At 38.7% G+C, this 18,801-nt stretch overlaps 1 protein-coding gene across 2 annotated transcripts in view; it reads right to left on the bottom strand.

Annotated features, from left to right (window-relative positions):
• IL1RAP (interleukin 1 receptor accessory protein) overlaps positions 1-18,801 on the bottom strand; it is a 124,811-nt gene that overhangs the window by 30,194 nt on the left and 75,816 nt on the right. Inside the window, exons 1-3 of one of the 2 annotated variants that reach the window (XM_047100088.1) lie at positions 12,438-12,532; positions 9,872-10,157; positions 5,507-5,693 (exon numbers count right to left, since the gene is read on the bottom strand). In XM_047100088.1, the coding sequence (XP_046956044.1) occupies positions 5,507-5,693; positions 9,872-10,128 (444 nt within the window). In that variant the 5' untranslated portion in view covers positions 10,129-10,157; positions 12,438-12,532. Of the gene's footprint in view, positions 1-5,506; positions 5,694-9,871; positions 10,158-12,437; positions 12,533-18,801 lie in introns of those variants that run through there. The other variant, XM_047100087.1, reaches the window with a different exon arrangement.

Raw genomic sequence — 18,801 nt, 5'->3', positions numbered from 1 at the left:
TTCCTGTGCTTGGTAAATGTCAGCTATTCTTGTTTACCTTTCTGAGCTTCTTGTTCCTAATGATATCTACCCTGAAGGATTGTGGTAAGTGTTACATATAACATATAAAGTACCCAGTACAATGTATTTTACCGCTAAAATGCAAGAAATGTTAGTCTCCTTTTCCTCCTTTCAATTCATTCGTTTTCACCTTTCTGCCAACAGGAAAACAAATTTGCTGGAACTGATAAATGTGTCTTTTAACCCTCACAGTTATTACTAAAAGAGACCATTTCTCCAACGTCAGCGTAGGGAACTCAGCTGATAACAACTGAGAGAGAGTTACTGTAGGAGGGCCAAGAAACCCAGATGGATGCAGGGAGTGACTGTAGATGGTAGAAAATGAAAAGCAATGTCAGCGTAGGAGAATGCCCCTTCTAAGAACACTGATTTTGCTCCCAAGATTGCAGAACTCTTAGGATTAAAGGTGTCAATTACTCCAAGATGGAGAAATAAAAAGCAGTATAGCACACATCAGTAGCAACCTTTTCGTAATCATAGAATAGAAAGGATGTCTGCTTACTGATTGTCCTTTTTAGTCACCTGCACATTGTTGGGTATCTGCCATGGCAATGGTTTCACTGCTATGACTTTTTTCTTGATCTTCTTTCCAGGCTTCCTGCTTTTATTCACCCATGAATATTCTCTCCAGATTTTCACATTAGCCCTTTTCTCTTATCGTTTTATTTTGTTTTCTTAAGGGATTCAACTATCATATAGATGCATTTAATTCTCTGTCTCTAGCTTTGACTTTTTCTTCTAAGCTCTAGACCCATACACACGTAGCCACTGCCTACAGGTCACTGCCACATAGGTATCTCACAGACACTTCTAACTCCATCTGACATTATCTAAATACATTACTTGCCCCCCAAACCTACTTCTGCCCTGCTGTTTCATACCTTGGTTAATAGCACCAGCATTCATCCAACCAGGAAAACCAAAAAATCTGGAAATCATTAAGAATACAGAGATGAGTGTACTATAACTTTACTCTCAAGAAATAGTCTCACAGGGCACAGGCATGTAAATTTCTCCCTCTTCTTAAAACCAACATTAACGATCTTTGTCACTCTTGTGGAAGTTAGAATTCTACTTTTGATAAGAGTAAGAATTCTTTTATTTTTATTTTTATTTTGAGAGAAAAAGAGAGAGAGAGAGAGAAAGAGAGCATGTGAGCAGGGGAGGGCCAGAGACAGAGGAAGAGAAAGAATACCAAGCAGGCTCCGTACTCTCAGTGCAGAGCCTGGCACAGGGCTCGACTGCATAAACCATCAGATCATGACCTGAGCTGATATCAAGAGTCAGATGCTTGGGGTCACCCATGGACCCCAAGAATTCTTATTTATAAACTTGTCTGAATTAAACTGTGGTCTCTTCTTGAAACTATGTAGGGCAGGACATATATCTCATTGATTATAACCCCCTGACATATTTCATTGAATACAATTGATCTTTAACAGCTGTTGAAAATGACTGTAATGAAATGAAATGAAAAATGACTGTAAAACAATAAAGGAAGTGAAAAGTGAGATGGAGACAGGCATAAATAAGTAGCTGTGGGATTATATCAGGGAAAAATTATCTATAGCTGGAGAGAACAGGGAACAAACATTGATATGAAGACAGTAGAATTTGATATGTTCTAATGAAAGAATAGGGGACATGCCAGGCATCGGGAATGTATCAAGAAAAAAGAAGGAAAATTATAGAATACATAAGGAAATAAAATTAAGTTTTTCAGACTATTGAGTATTCAAAGTACAGAAAAAGTGAACAGGGTTAGAGATGAGAGAACTCATTTGCAGGTAAATAGAAGAATACATTTTTAAAAAACTGGAAAATACTTTACACTTATTGATATAAAATTGTTCATATGATTCTTTTAATCATTTTTTTATGTTTTTTACTACAGAACATTACAATCATAGAATACACAATGATCCCCTGTACCTGTACCTAGCCTCAAAAGTATCAATTCGGGCTATGTCTTACTTCATTTACACCTACTCACTGCACCCCAAGACTATTGTGAAGCAAATGACAGACATTCTGTAATTTCACTTGTAAATATATCTGTGTGTATCTCCAAGTGACAAGACCCCTTCTGCAAGCATAACTGTAGTAACATTATCACAATTTAAAAAGTAATAATAACGCATTGTATTATCAATATTCTGTGTTCAGAGTTCCCCGATTTTCTCCTAGGTTGTTTTAGAGTTTGTTTGAATAAAACACAATTTAATGAAGGTCCATATACTGCAATTGGTTTTTATATATCTGAAATCAGTCTTTTTCTCTCTCTCTCTCATTCTCTTTCTTCCCTCTTTCCCTCCCTTTCTCTTAATCCTCTCAGTATAACATAAAATAGATATAAAAAAATACTTCAATGTATATATGAGTTAATGTATTATTGTAAAGCAAATACCTTCAAACCACCACTGAGGTCCAGGAATAGAACAGTACTCCTCACCCCTGAAAAGTTTCTGCATGCCCCGTGTCAATCACAGATCTTGTACTATCCCCCAAAGAGGCCATTATCTATACTTTCACAGTAGAATTGTTTTCTTGTTTTCATTTATAATTTCATCACCTCCACAGACACTATAGTCTCAACCATTTTTAAATGTGTCTTATATGTTTCTTTGAATCTACACATTTTCACATCATTCCTTTCTTTTTTCTTGCAATTTATCTGTTGAATAACTCAAGGCCTATAGAATTCTCCAGTATGGATTTTGCTGACTGCAAACTCATTGTGTAGATCAATACATTCCCCTCTTCTCTATATATCCTGCAAAATGGCAGCAGGATCCAAATCAGACTCAGGTTTAATCCATTTGGAACAATTATAGGTGATATTTTATTCTTTCATAAGAACGAATATGTCCAGCTGTTTGATTTCTTATGATGGTACCAGTCACTGATTCTTAATGCTTAGATTTATTAATTCTTTCGGGGTTGCAAAATGATTATATGCTTTTATAAAAACACACTTCTCTGTACTATTTCATTACTCGGTGCACATTTCTTATAGAAAAGGCAGAAAAAATACTTGATATTTTCCCTTTACCAGTTTTCAAGATAACAAACTGATTTCTATCATCCACCAATAGTGACCGATTATTTTGAAATAGTATGAACTTACAGATTTAAATTTAATTCTTAAGATTTAACCCATTGTGACTAATATCCCTCCTGAAGTTCAAATTGTTCCATTTTCAACCAATGGAAAACTCTTAAAGTTAGCTCCTAGGTCATTTCATTAATGACTTAAACTGTTAGATGTTAACATTTTATTTATTTTTATTTTTTATTTATTTTTATTTCTTAAAAAAATTTTTTTTAATGTTTATTTATTTTTGAGAGAGACATAGACAGAATGCCAGTGGGTTAGGGGCAGAGACAGAGAGACACACAGAATCCGAAGCAAGCTCCAGGCTCTGAGCTGTCAGCACAAAGCCCGATGCAGGGCTTGAACTCACCAGCTGTGAGATCATGACCTGAGCTGAGTGAAGCTGGATGCTTAACCAACTGAGCCACCCAGGTGCCCTGATAACATTTTAAACTATGATTATGAATTGCCTGTTTCTTCCTTTAAATCTGTCAACTTCTGCTTCATGCATTTGGACACACTGCTGTGAAGCACACGTACTGTTTTTATGGCTTCCTGATGAACTGACCCTTTTATTATTTTGAAAAGTCCTCTTTATCTCCGACAAAGTCTACTTTATGTGTTACTGGCATATCCATTCTAGCTTCCTTATTTTTATTCACCATTTATTTTCCATTTAAAGTTATTTTCTCCACTCTACTTTCTGTACATATTAAGGCATTACCTATCACATTCATTTACAATTATGTTCCTCTTAGTTTCAGGCTTCATTTATGAAATGACTTATTTTCTTCTTTCTAAATTTTTACTGAATTATATAACTTCTGGACTTTTCTAATTCTTATTTAGCTATGTTATTCTTTCTCATCTTATATCATTTCTTAATGTCTTGTGGCTCATTTTTGAAACAGTAAGTCATATTATGTCCTTCTGGCATGCATTTTCTTCTTTGATAGAAATGTTATTCTGCTTCTTATTCTCCTTTTTCTTATAACTTTGAATGGGATTTTTCCCTTGTTTTTTTTGTTGTTTATTTTTATGTAAAGTTAGGGTTTTGTTTTGTTTTGTTTTGTTTTTGTTTTGTTTTGTTTTGTTTTCCCTGAGCTTTTAGGTTGGCAGATTTTCTAACTTCACAGAGATCTCTCTTACAAACTAGGATCTTGAGATTTCCTGAGCCTCTTCTGCTCTTCCATTTTTAGCTGGTCCTTCTCTTTTCTTCCTCTGTATTGTCCTGATCCTGTTTATTTGTTTTCAAGTTTATTATTTATCTATTTATTTATTTACTTATTGAGAGCTCATGCACGTGTGAGAGGGGCAGAGAGAAATGGAGAGACAGAATCCCAAGCTGTCAGTGCAGAGCCCCATGTGGGGCTCGATCTCATGAGCCATGAGATCATGACCTGAGCTGAAATCAAGAGTCAGACACTTAACTGACTGAGCCACCCAGGTGCCCCAGTGATTCTGTTTACTTTTGATCACACTCCCAGCAGCTTGTCCTCAGTGGAGGTGGCATTTTATTCAGAGTTACAAGGCACTTGGACTATTTCAATCCCTTCAGAACTTCTTACTATGGGCCTCTTGGATTCACCTTCTATTTGAGAGCATAACTCTTCCTAATTTCAGCTGCTGTTCTCAAATTGGCCCACCTTACTTTCCAGTGAGTACCACTGGCTTTTGGGGGGTTCCCTATTGTCAAGTCTGCCAGGTACCACATTACTTCCATCTGCCCTCTTCCCTAGACACTGATTCTGTGTGTGGTTTTCCCATAAGTAGATGCATGTTTTACAAACACATGTAAATGTGGTCCAGGAGGGTTTAGCCTTGGCTTCTGTGGATATTTGAAGACATTAAACAACAATGCCACTACCCCAGGGGCCACCTCCAACACTTTCATTTTTGATTAAACAATTTCCAAGTCTCTTAGATGTGCAAAAGACCACAGAAGGATTGTGTCCACAAATGAGGGCAAACATAAACACACACACACAAGTAATAATAAAATACAGTGTTGATTAATCAAGGTGTTGAAATACACCAAAAGAACGGGCAGCTGCTGGCCTCACTCAGCAGCCAACAGAAGCATGTGGCATTTCTCCAATGGTATTTCATACGAAATTAATAGAAATATAGTAATTCTAGTTATCCACTGAATATAATTTGGGAGATGGTGAATGGAGACAAAGCATTCTCTACCACTTTCTTTAAAATGGCACAAACTGAGGAAGTGATAAAAGATTTGTATAAAGCTATTAAGGAAGAATAAGAAATCTGATGGGCAAAATGGCATTCTCTACATTAACTCAACAGTTATTGGCATTTTAGAGAAGGCAAAATGCTCTTGAGCTTGCTTACCATATACCAAGTGATGGTTGGTTTGACACTGGAAGGAAAAAATCCATCTACATTTGGACAAGTGATCTTCTGAACACCATATTCTATATATAGTCTATGCACTGGGAGTTTCATGGAGGAATTGAAGCAGCTATCTTTCTGAACCACTTCAAGAGGAAATGCAACTTTGCTGCAATACGTGGTGTTCCTGAAAAGAGAAATACACAGTAAATTGGCAATCTCATTTTCATTTGATTTAACGCAGCAATCCCATTGAAATGAGCTAAAGGAAATAATGCTACATATGGAGATTTCATTTATCCGTAAGTTCATGTAAGAATTAAATGTATTATGGAGGTATTTCCTGTACCAATTTGACATCACAAAATAAAAACAGACACCATTAACTACTGTTGATACACTGAAATATTTACCTTTTAGGGAGACTGGGGAATTGCACTTGTGTTTGAATGTCTGCACACGTCATTTCATCTGCCTGGACAGGGCTCTTCTCCTCCCATCACCCCGCACCTTAGACATTCCCTTGACTGAATTTATCATAGTTCAAACAAGGGCACGACCATGTGTATTTTCTTTTGTTCCTTGCATGTAATACAGTGTCTAAACTTTCAGAAGGCACTGAATAAATATATTATTTTTAATATTTATTTATTTTTAAGAGACAGAGAGAGACAGAGCATGAACAGGGGAGGGGCAGAGAGAGAGGAGACACAGAATCTGAAGTAGGCTCCAGTCTCTGAGCCTGACGCAGGGCTCAAACTCATGAACTGCGAGATCATGACCTGAACCGAAGTGGGACGCTTAACCAACTGAGCCACCCAGGCGTCCCTGAATAAATGTTTCTTAAACAAATGGAATGAATGTAATACATGCATCTACATATGGGAAAACAATAAAGGGAACACAGATAATGAAAGTAACTGATCTTAGGGTGATGGGTAAATGGGTCATTCACTGTTCACCCTTGTTTTGTGATTTCTGTGTAAGGTGACAAACACATATTAGATATTCATTAACTGATTAATTGAGACTAAATACAATGAAATAGGGAGATGCAATTCCCCCCTTTCCAAGATGAGAAGAGGGGTGTTTAAAGATGACTTATGACAACGGTAATAAGGTGAGAAGAGAGAGTGGCAGCTTTGATTTCTACCTACAAAAAGCAAAAGGTCTACCATGTGAAAGAAATATTCTTTTTTTTCTTAGTTTATTTACTTTGAGAAAGAGAGAGAGAGAGTACGAGCAGTGGAGTGGGGGAGAGAGAGAGAGAGAGATAATCCCAAAGCACTGACAGTGCAGAGCCTGATGCAAGGCTTGAACTCAAAGAACCATGAGATCACAACCTCAGCCAAAACCCAGAGTTGGACACTTAACCGACTGAGCCACCCAGGCAACCCCTGGAAGAAATATTCTACAGTTGGAAATTATACAGAGGGTAATTTTCAGCTTTGTAAGATATATTCTCTGATTTTAAAGAAATGATGAACAGTGGTGGGACTGACTTTTCCAGCTCCAAAAGTAAAATATGGATGTTATCTTAAGAGGGACATTGAAGCAAGAATACAATTGGTTCAGTCTTAGAGGATGAATCTTAATTTATGGCCTTAAATACATCAGGCCTTTGATTTTACATGGTTCAGTTTAAGGTCATTCTTCATTTAGGAATCACCTCAGGACAGTGGGAAGCTTCTGGTGTCCCCACCAGACAGGTTCACTTCTAGATTTTCTTTGGGGACACAGAATATTGGCAGACAGATAAACTGAATATATGGCCATCTGATAAGTATGGAAACTGCTAAGTAACATTTAAGGAATACTCAGGCCTAAACAGCCATACTGCTCCCGTAATGTAAAAGAAGATTAGAAAAGTTTGAGGAAGGGCTCTAGACAATTAGGAAACAGAAATAGAGATAATGAAACACTAAAATGCAGAGTAGACAACAAGGTCATCCAGAAACCTACTGATGACCCCTTCCCAAGTATTTCCTGATATCCACTACATGTGGAATGTTAATGGATTAACAACCGTCAAAGATGAAAAGGAGGTCAAGGAGTTTAGGCTAATTTTCTCATTGGGTGGATACAGATACCAAAGTTATCAGATACTGACTTGCATGAGGTCACCAGCTAAGTAGGGTCAGGGCTGGGCAGATGGCCTAGTTTCTGTGTCTTTTCATCCAGTGCTCCTTCCACTATAATCTGTCTTAAACTCTCCTACAACGCTGTCTTGGGACATGAACAGTGGACACAGGCTCCTTGGAAGCCCACATGCTAGTCTAGAGTCCACTCCAATAAAACTAAAGAGTCAGGTGAAAATCTCAAATAGGCCTTCAGAAGTTACAAGGGACTCCCAAGGCCACAGTGATGAAAATGCTTTGTGACAGAGAAAAGGTCCTTTTTCACTTCATCACGACACAGCTTAAATATATGAAAACATAGTCATATTTCTCCATTAGAGAATAGTTAATATCCATGAGAGACAAGGGGCACTCAGAAGAAGATGTGGAATTATCTATCATTATGTTATTCTCTGTTGTACTGGTATGTCATTCAGCCCTATTATGGGCCAAACTGTGTCCCCCAAATCCCTATGTTGAATTCCTAACCTCCAATACCTCAGAATGTGACCATATTTGGAGACAAGCCTTGAAAGAGGTAATTAAGGTAAAATGAGTATGGTGGGCCCTAATCCAATATGACTGATGTGCTTAGAAGAAGAGAATAGGACAGAGATGACACATAGGGAAGACCTTATGAAGACATGGGAAGAAGATGGACGTGTATGAACCAAGAAGAGATAAATGAAATCAACCCTGATGACACATTGATCTTGGAATTCTAGCCTCCCAAACAGTGAGAACACACATTTCTAGTATTTAGTTACCAGTCTGCGGTATTTTGTTTTGGTAGCCATAGCAAACCAATGCACCTATTAAACAGCAAGAAACTATGTAAAAACAAAACAAACACACACACACACACACACACACACACACACACACACACACACACAAAAACAAAACCAAAAAAACAAAATAGTTATAAGCCATAAGCCAGATGGAAATTTAAACAACAAAGTAAAGCCTGGATGCTAAAAGGGGATCTTGGGAAAAAAGTAGCCAGAGAACTAAGCCTTAAAATGATTATTCTCTAGGGTTGCCTGGGTGGCTTATTTGGTTAAATGTCTGACTCTTGACTTTGGCTCAGGTCATGATCTCAGGGTCATGGGATGGAGCCCTGTATCCACCTATGCACTGAGCATGGAGCCTGCTTGGGGTTCTCACTCTGCCTCCCTCCCACTCCCTGCTCCTACCATGCTTGCACACTCTCTCTCTCTCCCCCAAAATAAATAAATAAACATTTAAAAAATGATTATTCTCGGGGCGCCTAGGTGGTTCAGGTAGTGTCTTGTGCAACTTCGGCTCAGGTTATGATCTCGAGGTTCGTGAGTTCAAGCCCCGCGTTGGGCTCTGTGCTGACAGCTGGGAGCCTGGAGCCTTCTTTGGATTCTGTGTCTCCCTCTCTCTTCCCCTCCTGCACTTGCTCTCTGTCTGTCTCTCTCTCTCAAAAATAAATAAACATTAAAAAACTTAAAAATAAATAAATAAATAAATAAATAAGTAAATAAAAATTATTATTCTTCAGAGGGAGCTCAGTTTTTTAAAGATTTTTTTTCAGAGCAAAAAACTGTTAATTAATATTAATTAAAATAATAATAGAATGGGCATATTATGTAGTAAAATGCAAAATCTACATGAACTTTCAAGATTAAAAATATTGATTTGAAAGAAATTTTGCAGTGTTGGTAGGGTGCTTTGGGTTACATTCTTCGATTCCCAATGATATGGTGTTTATTTGCTTCCTAGGGGATTTTGGTGAAAAAATTTGAAAGGCATTGCTCTAAATATATTTGATGGTTCCCAAATACTCTTTCTTCCATAAGGCATCCAAAGGCTTTATTCTGTGCCTGGAATTTTGAAAGATGCCAAGAATAACAGATATATATGGGTTCTAGTCCCCGCCCTCCTCATTGTCTAGGGAAATGAATGCCTCCAGGTAGGGCAGAAATGAAGGCAGGCTCTAATATCAGGGAAAAGGAACAAATAAACAAGATTCCAGCATTAGATAATCCTGATATATGCCAGGGTTTGAAAAGGAACCAGTTATAAAGAAAATTCTCAGGAGTACAGCCATTTTCTCTGCGCACCTCTTTCAGACAACCTCTGCTAAGCCACTGAGGTGAGGTGTAACTAACTCTTTCTAGATGCTTCCTTCCCCTCCCCAGCTTCATAGCAGATGCATCATCTGGAAAAAAGCCCAGGAACTAAAGGGAAAAGAGAAAGTCACCACCAAGAATCAGGCTACCTTAACATGCAGGTATAGTTGCCCGTGTCATTGAGGAGGGTGGGTCGGAACCAGAGCACATCTTTCTCCTTACTAATGCGGTTGTCAGGGAGGCGGAAGTTAATTGGCTCCTCCAGGTCCCGGTCCTGCCTAGTCCAATACCAGATCAGAGTAAGGCCAGCTGAATGGGCTGTGCTGTAGTTGTATTTCAAGAAATGTTCAAAGAGCGGGCATTTGATGCGAGCTGGCTCATCTTCAAACACTTGGATCTGCCTCATGGTGTCTAGTCCCCAGTCATCACAGCGCTCTGGAACGATCAGAAAAGAAAGGAAAGGCTGGTGAATCATCTCATCTTAAAGGGCTGCAAAGAACATACCTTCCCCTTAGGACACCCAATCAATTCCAGGAACCCTCTTCTCTGGTCAGGTTTAGTAACCCTTCCGTAATAATTGCATGTCCTATGGGGATCCTGGGTGGCTCAGTCAGTTAAGCATCTAACTTCAGTTCTGGTCATGATCTCCCAATTGGTGAGTTTGAGCCCCACGTCGGACTATGCACTGACAGTGCACAACCTACTTGGGATTCTCTCTCTCTCCCCCTCTCTGCCCCTCCCCCACTTGCATTCTCTCTCACTCTCTCTCTCTCTCTCTCAAAATAAATAAGCAAACTTTAATAATAATAATAATAATAATAATAATAATTGCATGTAATAGAAACCTGTGGTATGAAGAAATTATTTCTCTACCTTCCTTTATCATCTTTTGATTACCTCTTGGATAATGATTTGATCTTATAACTTGATCCTATTGTACCCTATAAGGTATGATGGAGAATCTCACCTGAAAAAGAAATCATGTGCTCTTTCACCCCTGTGGGAACAGAGGAGGTTCTACGGGGAAAATTGTAACTGAAAAGACAACCCTCAAGACTCTCGGTTCTTCCCATGTCTCCTGATTTAGTGCCTAGATCTGCCCAGGCAAAGGTATCTACGTAACAGACTCACAAGCAAACCACATGTGTAATAAATAAAATGAAGTTCACCACTAAAGTTTGTGGTTGTTTGTCAAGGCAACATTTTTGTGGCAGCAGATAACCAAGAGAACAACTAAATTTGTGGCTACTTTAATTTTGATAAAAGAAAGAATTGGAAGCCATGTGACATGCAGAAGAATTTGTAAGCAGTAAATCCTTAAGTAATAGATCTCTGAGAAATTTAACAAACTGGCTTTTCCAAGACTCAACAAATTACTATTATTTATAATCACTATGCTTTTATTTAGAAATACCTCTTAAAATCCAATATACAAAGAAAGAATGGGAAAGATCAAAATGTTGTCCACACCAATCCAAATATGATAGTAATTTTTTAAAATAAAACATCTATCTTACCAGATTCTTGAAATACATTTTCATTAAAGTTAAAAAGTTGCAGAATCAGCTCATTCAGTTTATAGGAAATTACAACTGTAGTTTTTCAGATACATATGTCAGATTGAATACATGCAACCAATTTCACTCCTTTCTGAAACTTCACTGAAACTAAAATAATGTTTCAAGACATAACCCCAAGTAATAGCAAGAATAGGAAAAAAGACAGGAACAACATCAAAATTGACAAGTTGTAATCAGTTCAGCACATTTAAACAGACAAATCCTAAACCGGCACGGAAGGCTGGAGAGCATACCAATGTACAATTCTGAATGCAAAAAAGACCCAGAAGGAACTGTCAGCCCTGAGATAAGGAATCACCAGTGCCATTCACCCAATATTTCCAGGTTCTCTTCTAGGCTGAAGACTCCACTTTTCCGCCCCTCTGAAGGAGAGGCCATGTGACTAAATTTGGCCAATATGATGTAGTGAGTGTCACTTGTGTTGATTATTTTAAGGGCTAGAGCATATTTTATCATGTTCCCTTTTCGTCTGCCTTGGCAAATATAAAAGCACAGGGATTGAGCCTCCTTTAACTTGGGCCCCTTGATGTAGATGACATAAAACAAAGGAAAAAAAAAACAGAAAGCAGAGAACCATCAATTAAATAAGTCAATGAAAACAGACTTACACCACAAAACTATTTTTTTTTTAAACTGGAAAAAGAGAAGATGCTATAAAGAACCAGAGAGTAAGAAAGGAGACCAAAAAAAAAAAAAAATGGTCACTTACAAAAGACCAGGGATCAGAATGGCTTTGGAACTTTCAAAAACAAGATTGGAAACTGGAAGATAATGAAGCAATGTATGTGAAGGGGAATTATTTTCAATTTTGAAACTAAACCCAAGGAAACAATCAAGTGTGAAGGTGGCATTTTCAGGCACATCAAGACTCAGTAATTTTACTTCCCATATGCTCTTTATCATGAGGCTTCTGAGGGATTTGTGTTAGTAAAATGAGAGGGAAAAAAAGCAAATTATGGGATAGAGGAAGAAGGGATCCAGTTCAAGACAGAGGGGAAAGGAATCTCCAGAATAACAATGAAGGAGATTCTAGGCACACAGCTATGCAGCAGGGCTTGGTGATGAACCAGGGTAAGTAGAAGGGGATGGAAATCTCCAATTAAAAAAATAATAATAATTGTAACTAATAAATTACCTGATGAAATTAGCGCTATGGAAAATTATGCTGAAAGGCAACTGTAAAGTATGAAACAGTTATCCAGAAGATCCAAATTAAAGTGAGCCTATGAAGGCAAGGCAATTAATAACTTCCAAAAGTAAGAAAGTAAACATAATCGTAGTTCATTAATATGTGAAGGCATATTAATTAAATGATAATTGATTCAAATATTGTAGCACATATGTAGAGAAGAATGGGTAAATAAAGGAGAGGGTACGGCCATTTAAGAGAGAGAAATCTCATTTACTGTAAGTAAAAAGTGAGGGGCGCCTGGGTGGCTCAGTCGGTTAAGCGTCCGACTTCGGCTAAGGTCATGACCTCACAGTTTGTGGGTTTGAGTCCTGTGTCAGGCTCTGTGCTGACTCTCAGATCCTGGAGCCTGTTTTGGATTCTGTGTCTCCCTCTCTCTCTGCCCTTCCCCTGTCTCTGTTTCTCTCTGTGTCTCAAAAATAAGTAAGCGTTAAAAAAAAAAAAAAAAAAGTGAAAAAAAAAATAATGCTACATGAAAGAGTTGGCTACATGAAAAATGACAATAGGCACAAATTGATTAGCAAAATATAGATAGGAAATGCCAGAAGAAATCAATAAAATACCTAAAAGTGGTGGCTTCTGAAGAAAAGAGCTAGCAGATGTGAGGCAACTTTAGGCAGAAAGAGTACAATTATTTTGGTGTAAACCTTTTAATATATTGGCCTTAAAAAAATCTCTGTGTGTGATTTCTTTGAACATAATTAACCTAATAATTAGAAGAAAAAAGGGAAGTAAAGATGGTAGGAAGGAAGGGAGCGCGTACCTATCATGCAATACAATTGGCAAAGCCAATCTCCGTGTTTCACCACCCTAATCATATTAACTTTCCGTTAGGACAAAAAAAAAAGTCTTGATTTCACTTTTTAATTCCAAAATTTGTATCAGTGTGCTTTGGCACGGCAGTCATTCACTTTTGAATTATAAGGTATAGTTTAAAAGAAAAAGAGTGACAGGCAGCTGGGCTGCTGATGGTATCTGGAACGTCACCACACTGTTTGTCACCTGAAGGGAAAAGATGCTCCTGCCTTGTGTATTTCATAAAAATATGCTTTAGGCTGTTCCTACAGGCACCTCCCTCAAGAGGTCTTTCTATGTGTCCACATGTGGATGATGGTAGAGGCAAGGCTATCAAATGAAAGTTAACATCCTTCTTGCAACTCTGCTCTCTAATACGTCTCAATTCAGATCACCCCAACTTGGGCCAGTAGACAGCAGTTCTCACGCCATGACTGTCATAACAGGAACCCTGGTAAACCAGACAGAAAGAGGAGACCCTTCTGAGGGTTAATGGTACCTTGATTAAAGGAGACTTCCTGACACCAATATTACAAATTGTCACTTTGTTTGGTGCCTGGAGGTCTTTACAGTCCTGGGAATGATGAATAGTAAGATGGATGATAAGTGACAGGTCCATTTTTCTTTTGTAAAAGTAGGAGAATGCAGACTGTGAAAAGGGGGATGAGCAGACCGCGAGTGCGACATCTCAACCGCAAGCATGTACTCAGACCAACCGAGGAGGAAGTAGGACATGGAACTCCGGTGACCACTGGGGCAGATGTGGCAGAGACCGGCTTAATGTTCCTGAACCCTGGTTTCCCTTGGCCCATATGGAAACTACATATCTTTGGCAACTGAATTGGGGCCATTTGGTTTGGTTCTGGCCAATGGATGCAGCTGGAAATGTTTTAACCTGAAACTCCCAGCTTAACCTACGAAGCTTTCTCCTTCCCTCACATGGAGTCCCTGAGGGCCAGAAAATTTTGAATAACATAGTATCACAAGATGGAAGGAGCCTGGATCCCTGCCACTGTTTGGAGCAGAGCTCCTTGGAAATGCCATCTCACTTTCAGGGGGCTGTGATTGAGTGAAGAAATCAACTTCTACTGCGTTCAGCCACTGAGATGTGGGGGGCATATTGTTACAGTAACTAGTATTTCCATCTTTCTTACACTAACTAGTATTTCTACCTTAACTAACAAAAGGCAGGATTCTCCTTTTATCGCATAACTTAATACATCAAGAGCAGACACATTTTAAAACAGCTTTTGTTAAAGTCCCTCACATACTAAAATTTAAATGCAGATCAATCACTTAGATTTTTGGCCGATTCCATAGACTTAAAATCTTTTCAATCAATTTAAATGCAATTCATCTTAAAGTGGCAAATAAATCACTATACCTACTAGGTATCTCCCTTACAGATTGTCCCATGGGCCAAGTAAACATATCTATAAAGTGAATCAGCCTCCTTTACAACAGGGACTGAAAAATACACATATCGGCATTCCTAAACATTAGCCAAAAAAAAAAAAAAAAAAAAAAAAAAGGTATTATGAGATTTTTCTTTGGGATGTTTGTCCATTTGAAATTTGTTCTCTGAGTTTTTAAGTTTCCCTCGCCAGCCACCCGAGGGTATTTTGTTGGAGCTTTTTAAATTATTCAATGAACAAATAAAAATAAAATCTATGGCAACAGGCTGGAGTGTCATGTAATACCAAATTAATTATATGACTCACTGCAGGCACCAGCTGAAGAAAAGACTGGGGAAAAGGCTGCTATGCAAATATATTTGTCTCTAATAACAGCAAAGGGAATTTAGCAAATTATTGGCAGAGCGAATTACTTTTTTGTTTAAAATGTCCCTTCTTACCCGGTGTGCTCCACAGTGGAAGTCCTCTCTCAACTGGCCCCTCGACATGGGGAGCCACAAAGTCATCATTTCCCTCAGCCAAAGGATTTCTTAAGGCTGAGGCTGGGTGGCACAGAGGACTAATGGAATGTGCAAAGCTTCCCAAAGCCAAGTCACTGGAAAATCCAACCCACGCTCCTGACAGCAATTAGCATTTATATAGCAGGGTATACATTTTAACTAATTAATCTCACAACACCCTCTTGGGCTTTCATGCCCATTCCCACATTACATGCCAGGAAACGGAGACAGAGAGATTAATTGACTTACTTTTGCCTGACTGGTAGCACAAATAAAGGCTTCCTGAACATAGATCTAGGATGCTTGTCCCTAATCTGTGCTCACACATTCAAAGCAAGATATTTCCCACAGGAAAAGCTATTCATATATTTGTATTTATTAAATATTCATTCAGAATCTGCTGGGAGCAAGGCACTGGGCTGGGTGCTGGGTAGAAAGATATGTAGATATAAAAACTTAGGAAGCTCAGGTATAAAAAAGAAAAAGAGAAAGATTTAAATGTTGGACGACTTCAGGTAGAATTACTTTCCATATGTGATTAATTGCCATATGCCACTTAATTGACATATAACCTTGGGCAAATTCTTCCCCTCTCAGACTCAGTTTTTGCATGTGTAACATGCCTACCTTATAGTGTTGAGTGAGGATTAAGGGGCTTGGTAAAATACAAGGAGCTCAGGACATATTGGGCTGAACTTGCATCATAAATCTGAATAGGACCTTGCCTGTCAAGAAGTTGACAATCTTGGAAAAAGAAAGATTAAGTGAAAATACCTGGTGGAATGAACCAACTATTCTAATAGGCTATCATATGATTGTATTACATTATATTAGGTAGGGGAAGCAAATGGTAATCTTGAGATTGGATTGTGATCAGAAACAATCCTTTTTCATATCCTCAGCTGGAACTCAATATGCTTTAAAAACCGTCCCACCAGTAAATTTCAGTAGCCTTATCTAAGCCTGAGGGCAGAGACTAAGTATAATGAAAAGGCTGGTTTTATAACCCATTCTTATCGCTTTGCTTAATTTTGTTTTTCTAGTGGTATACGTGGCTTCTCAGGAAATATTAGCCGGGGACTGTGGTCTAGGGAGAATCCAAGGTGTGAGTAATGTTGAATGACCTGCACAATGACAAAGAGTAAGTCAACAAGTTGAGTGTGGGCAAGTTTCTGAGGCAAGATAGAGGAGTGCCAGACGCCGGAACATTAGCAGGAGCCCTAATAGAGGAGGCATATGGCACAAAGCACAGAGCACCACAGTTGGGGACAACAGATATTATTTAAAGACAGGCTTTGGCACCTGCATTTATTAATTCATTAAAAAATTACACAGTGAGCATCCTGCCATGGGTCAAGCTCAGGATGCACTGGTGAACAAAACAAAGGTCTCATGGAGCCTACCTCCTAACACAGGGAGACTGACAATCAAATAAGAAAAGTATAGGGGTGCCTGGGTGGCTCAGTCGGTGAAGCGTCCGACTTCAGCTCAGGTCATGATCTCGTGGTTCATGAGTTCGATCCCTGCGTTGGGCTCTGTGCAGACAGCTCAGAGCCTGGAGCCTTCTTCAGATTCTGTGTCTCCCTCCCTCTCTGTCCTCCCCTGCTCATGTTCGTTCTTTCTTTCTTTCTTTCTTTCTTTCTTTCTTTCTTTCTTTCTCAAAAATAAACATTAAACATTTTTTTTAAATAAATAAGAAAAGCACAGAGTATTTTGGAAGGTTAGTCAATGGAACAAAGAAAAACATAAAACCTGGTAAGAGGGATCAGGAATGAGGGAGAGGGAAGAGCGAAGAAGGAGGAATTTACAATTTTAAAGAGGGCAGTCAGGGTGAGTCCCTCAGCCATTACGAACCTCAGCTCCTAAAACCAAAACTTCAAGCTCATACTACAGAGGAGTTATGAAAACTGAATGAGCCTGAGACATAAAGTATGATAGCAACTGTAAAGTTCTATGCACATATTAGTTACAATTAATCTGTGGGCTGCCATTTTCTATGTGACCTTTGGAAAACGATTTTCTCACTCTGGTCTATGGAAGAAACTGCTAGTCATGTCCCACTGACCTTGTCCCCACACTCCCCTTCTTCAAAAGTATGGGAATTTTCATTTGGGCACATAGCCGTTCAGAAGAAAGACTACATTTCCCAAGCTTTCCCCTCACTTGGATGTGCTCAAGTGGCAAGTTCTAATCATTGGAATATATTTGAAATTTCATGTGGTAGATTCCAAAAACATTTTTTTTTCTCTTTATTATTATTATTATTATATTTTGAGAGAGCATGCACGTGCACACATGAGCAGGGGAAAGGGCAGAAGGAAGAGAGAGAGAGAGAGAGAGAGAGAGAGAGAGAGAGAGAATATTAAGCAGGCTGTTATGCTCAGTGTTGAACCCCATGCCCAGCTCGATCTCCCAACCCTGAGATCATGACCTGAGCTGAAATCAAGAGTCGGACACCTAACCAACCGAGCCCCCCAGGTGTCCCCGAAAACATTTCTTGAGAGATACTGGTATGTTCCTCGGCTCCGGCTCCCATCCCATTTCTTCCATCCTGCTGCTTGGAACAGGGACGCTATATCATGGAAGATAAGAATGAAGGGCACACCTAACAGATGGTGGAATGTGAAAGTGAAAGGCATAAAGTAAGGTGCTGCCTGCCTTACCAGCCCTCAGCATTCTAGCTCTAGATTTTACATAAGAAAGAAACTTTCCCATATCATTGCTACTCAAAGTGTGGTTCACAACCCACCAGCATCATCAGCACCTTGGTAGCTTGTCAGAACTGAAGATCTTTAGGCCCCACCCAGACTAACTGAATTAGAAACTACAGTTTAACAAGATTTTTAGATTATTCCTAAGCACATTAACATTGGATAAGTATTAGTTTAAACCAGGATTGTTTTGTGTGTCCTTAGTCACAGTTGATCATCATACTGAAGGATAACAATGTCTTATTTCATCTATTAAAGTAGGCAGATTGTTGAATAAATTGTGAGGTTTATCCACCCCATAAGTCTATCTCTCTTTGATTAGTTACATTTAAAAAATATTTTCTTTTTTGTTCCTCAATGGAAAAAAAATGCTTAAAATAGCAGGATATTCTTCTAGCAAAGTTCTATAGCAAACAACTGGTTTAAAAAAAATCTACAAACTACATTTCCTAGAATATGATGTAAGTAGAAAAATATCATTAAAAGAGGTATTTTTTTAATCCAGGGGAGAGCTACCCAAACAAAGGTCTAGAAAATGTTTCTGAAGTTCTGTGGTTATCAACTAAGCTTTGAAAAGAAGAGAGAGAAGTGAGGGGTGGGGGAGGAAGAGCCGGAGAGGCTGTGAGCATCCATCAGAAATCCTCATGTCGCTTGTACTGTTCAACAACACTGAGCTAATAACTCGGCAGATGGTTTTCCTGGACCAGATAATTAGACATACCTTACTCCCACCAAAAAAGGGAGTTTTCTTGATTGAGTAATTTGAAGAAAATAAGAAATAGCCCTGAGCAGATGAGAAGATTTGTGAGATAAAGAAAGCATGCCAAATTCAGAAAGCTGGTTGATGGGGGCAGGGGGTGGGGGATCCGCATGCGACAGCCTCAGTTTT

Source organism: Lynx rufus, unplaced genomic scaffold, assembly GCF_022079265.1.
Source record: "Lynx rufus isolate CCGP_SWC_20201006 ecotype Redwood Valley unplaced genomic scaffold, mLynRuf1.p SCAF_5, whole genome shotgun sequence".
NCBI classification, from domain to species: domain Eukaryota; kingdom Metazoa; phylum Chordata; class Mammalia; order Carnivora; family Felidae; genus Lynx; species Lynx rufus.
Note: the sequence above shows the minus strand (reverse complement) of the source record. Positions and strands in the feature narration are given on the sequence as shown.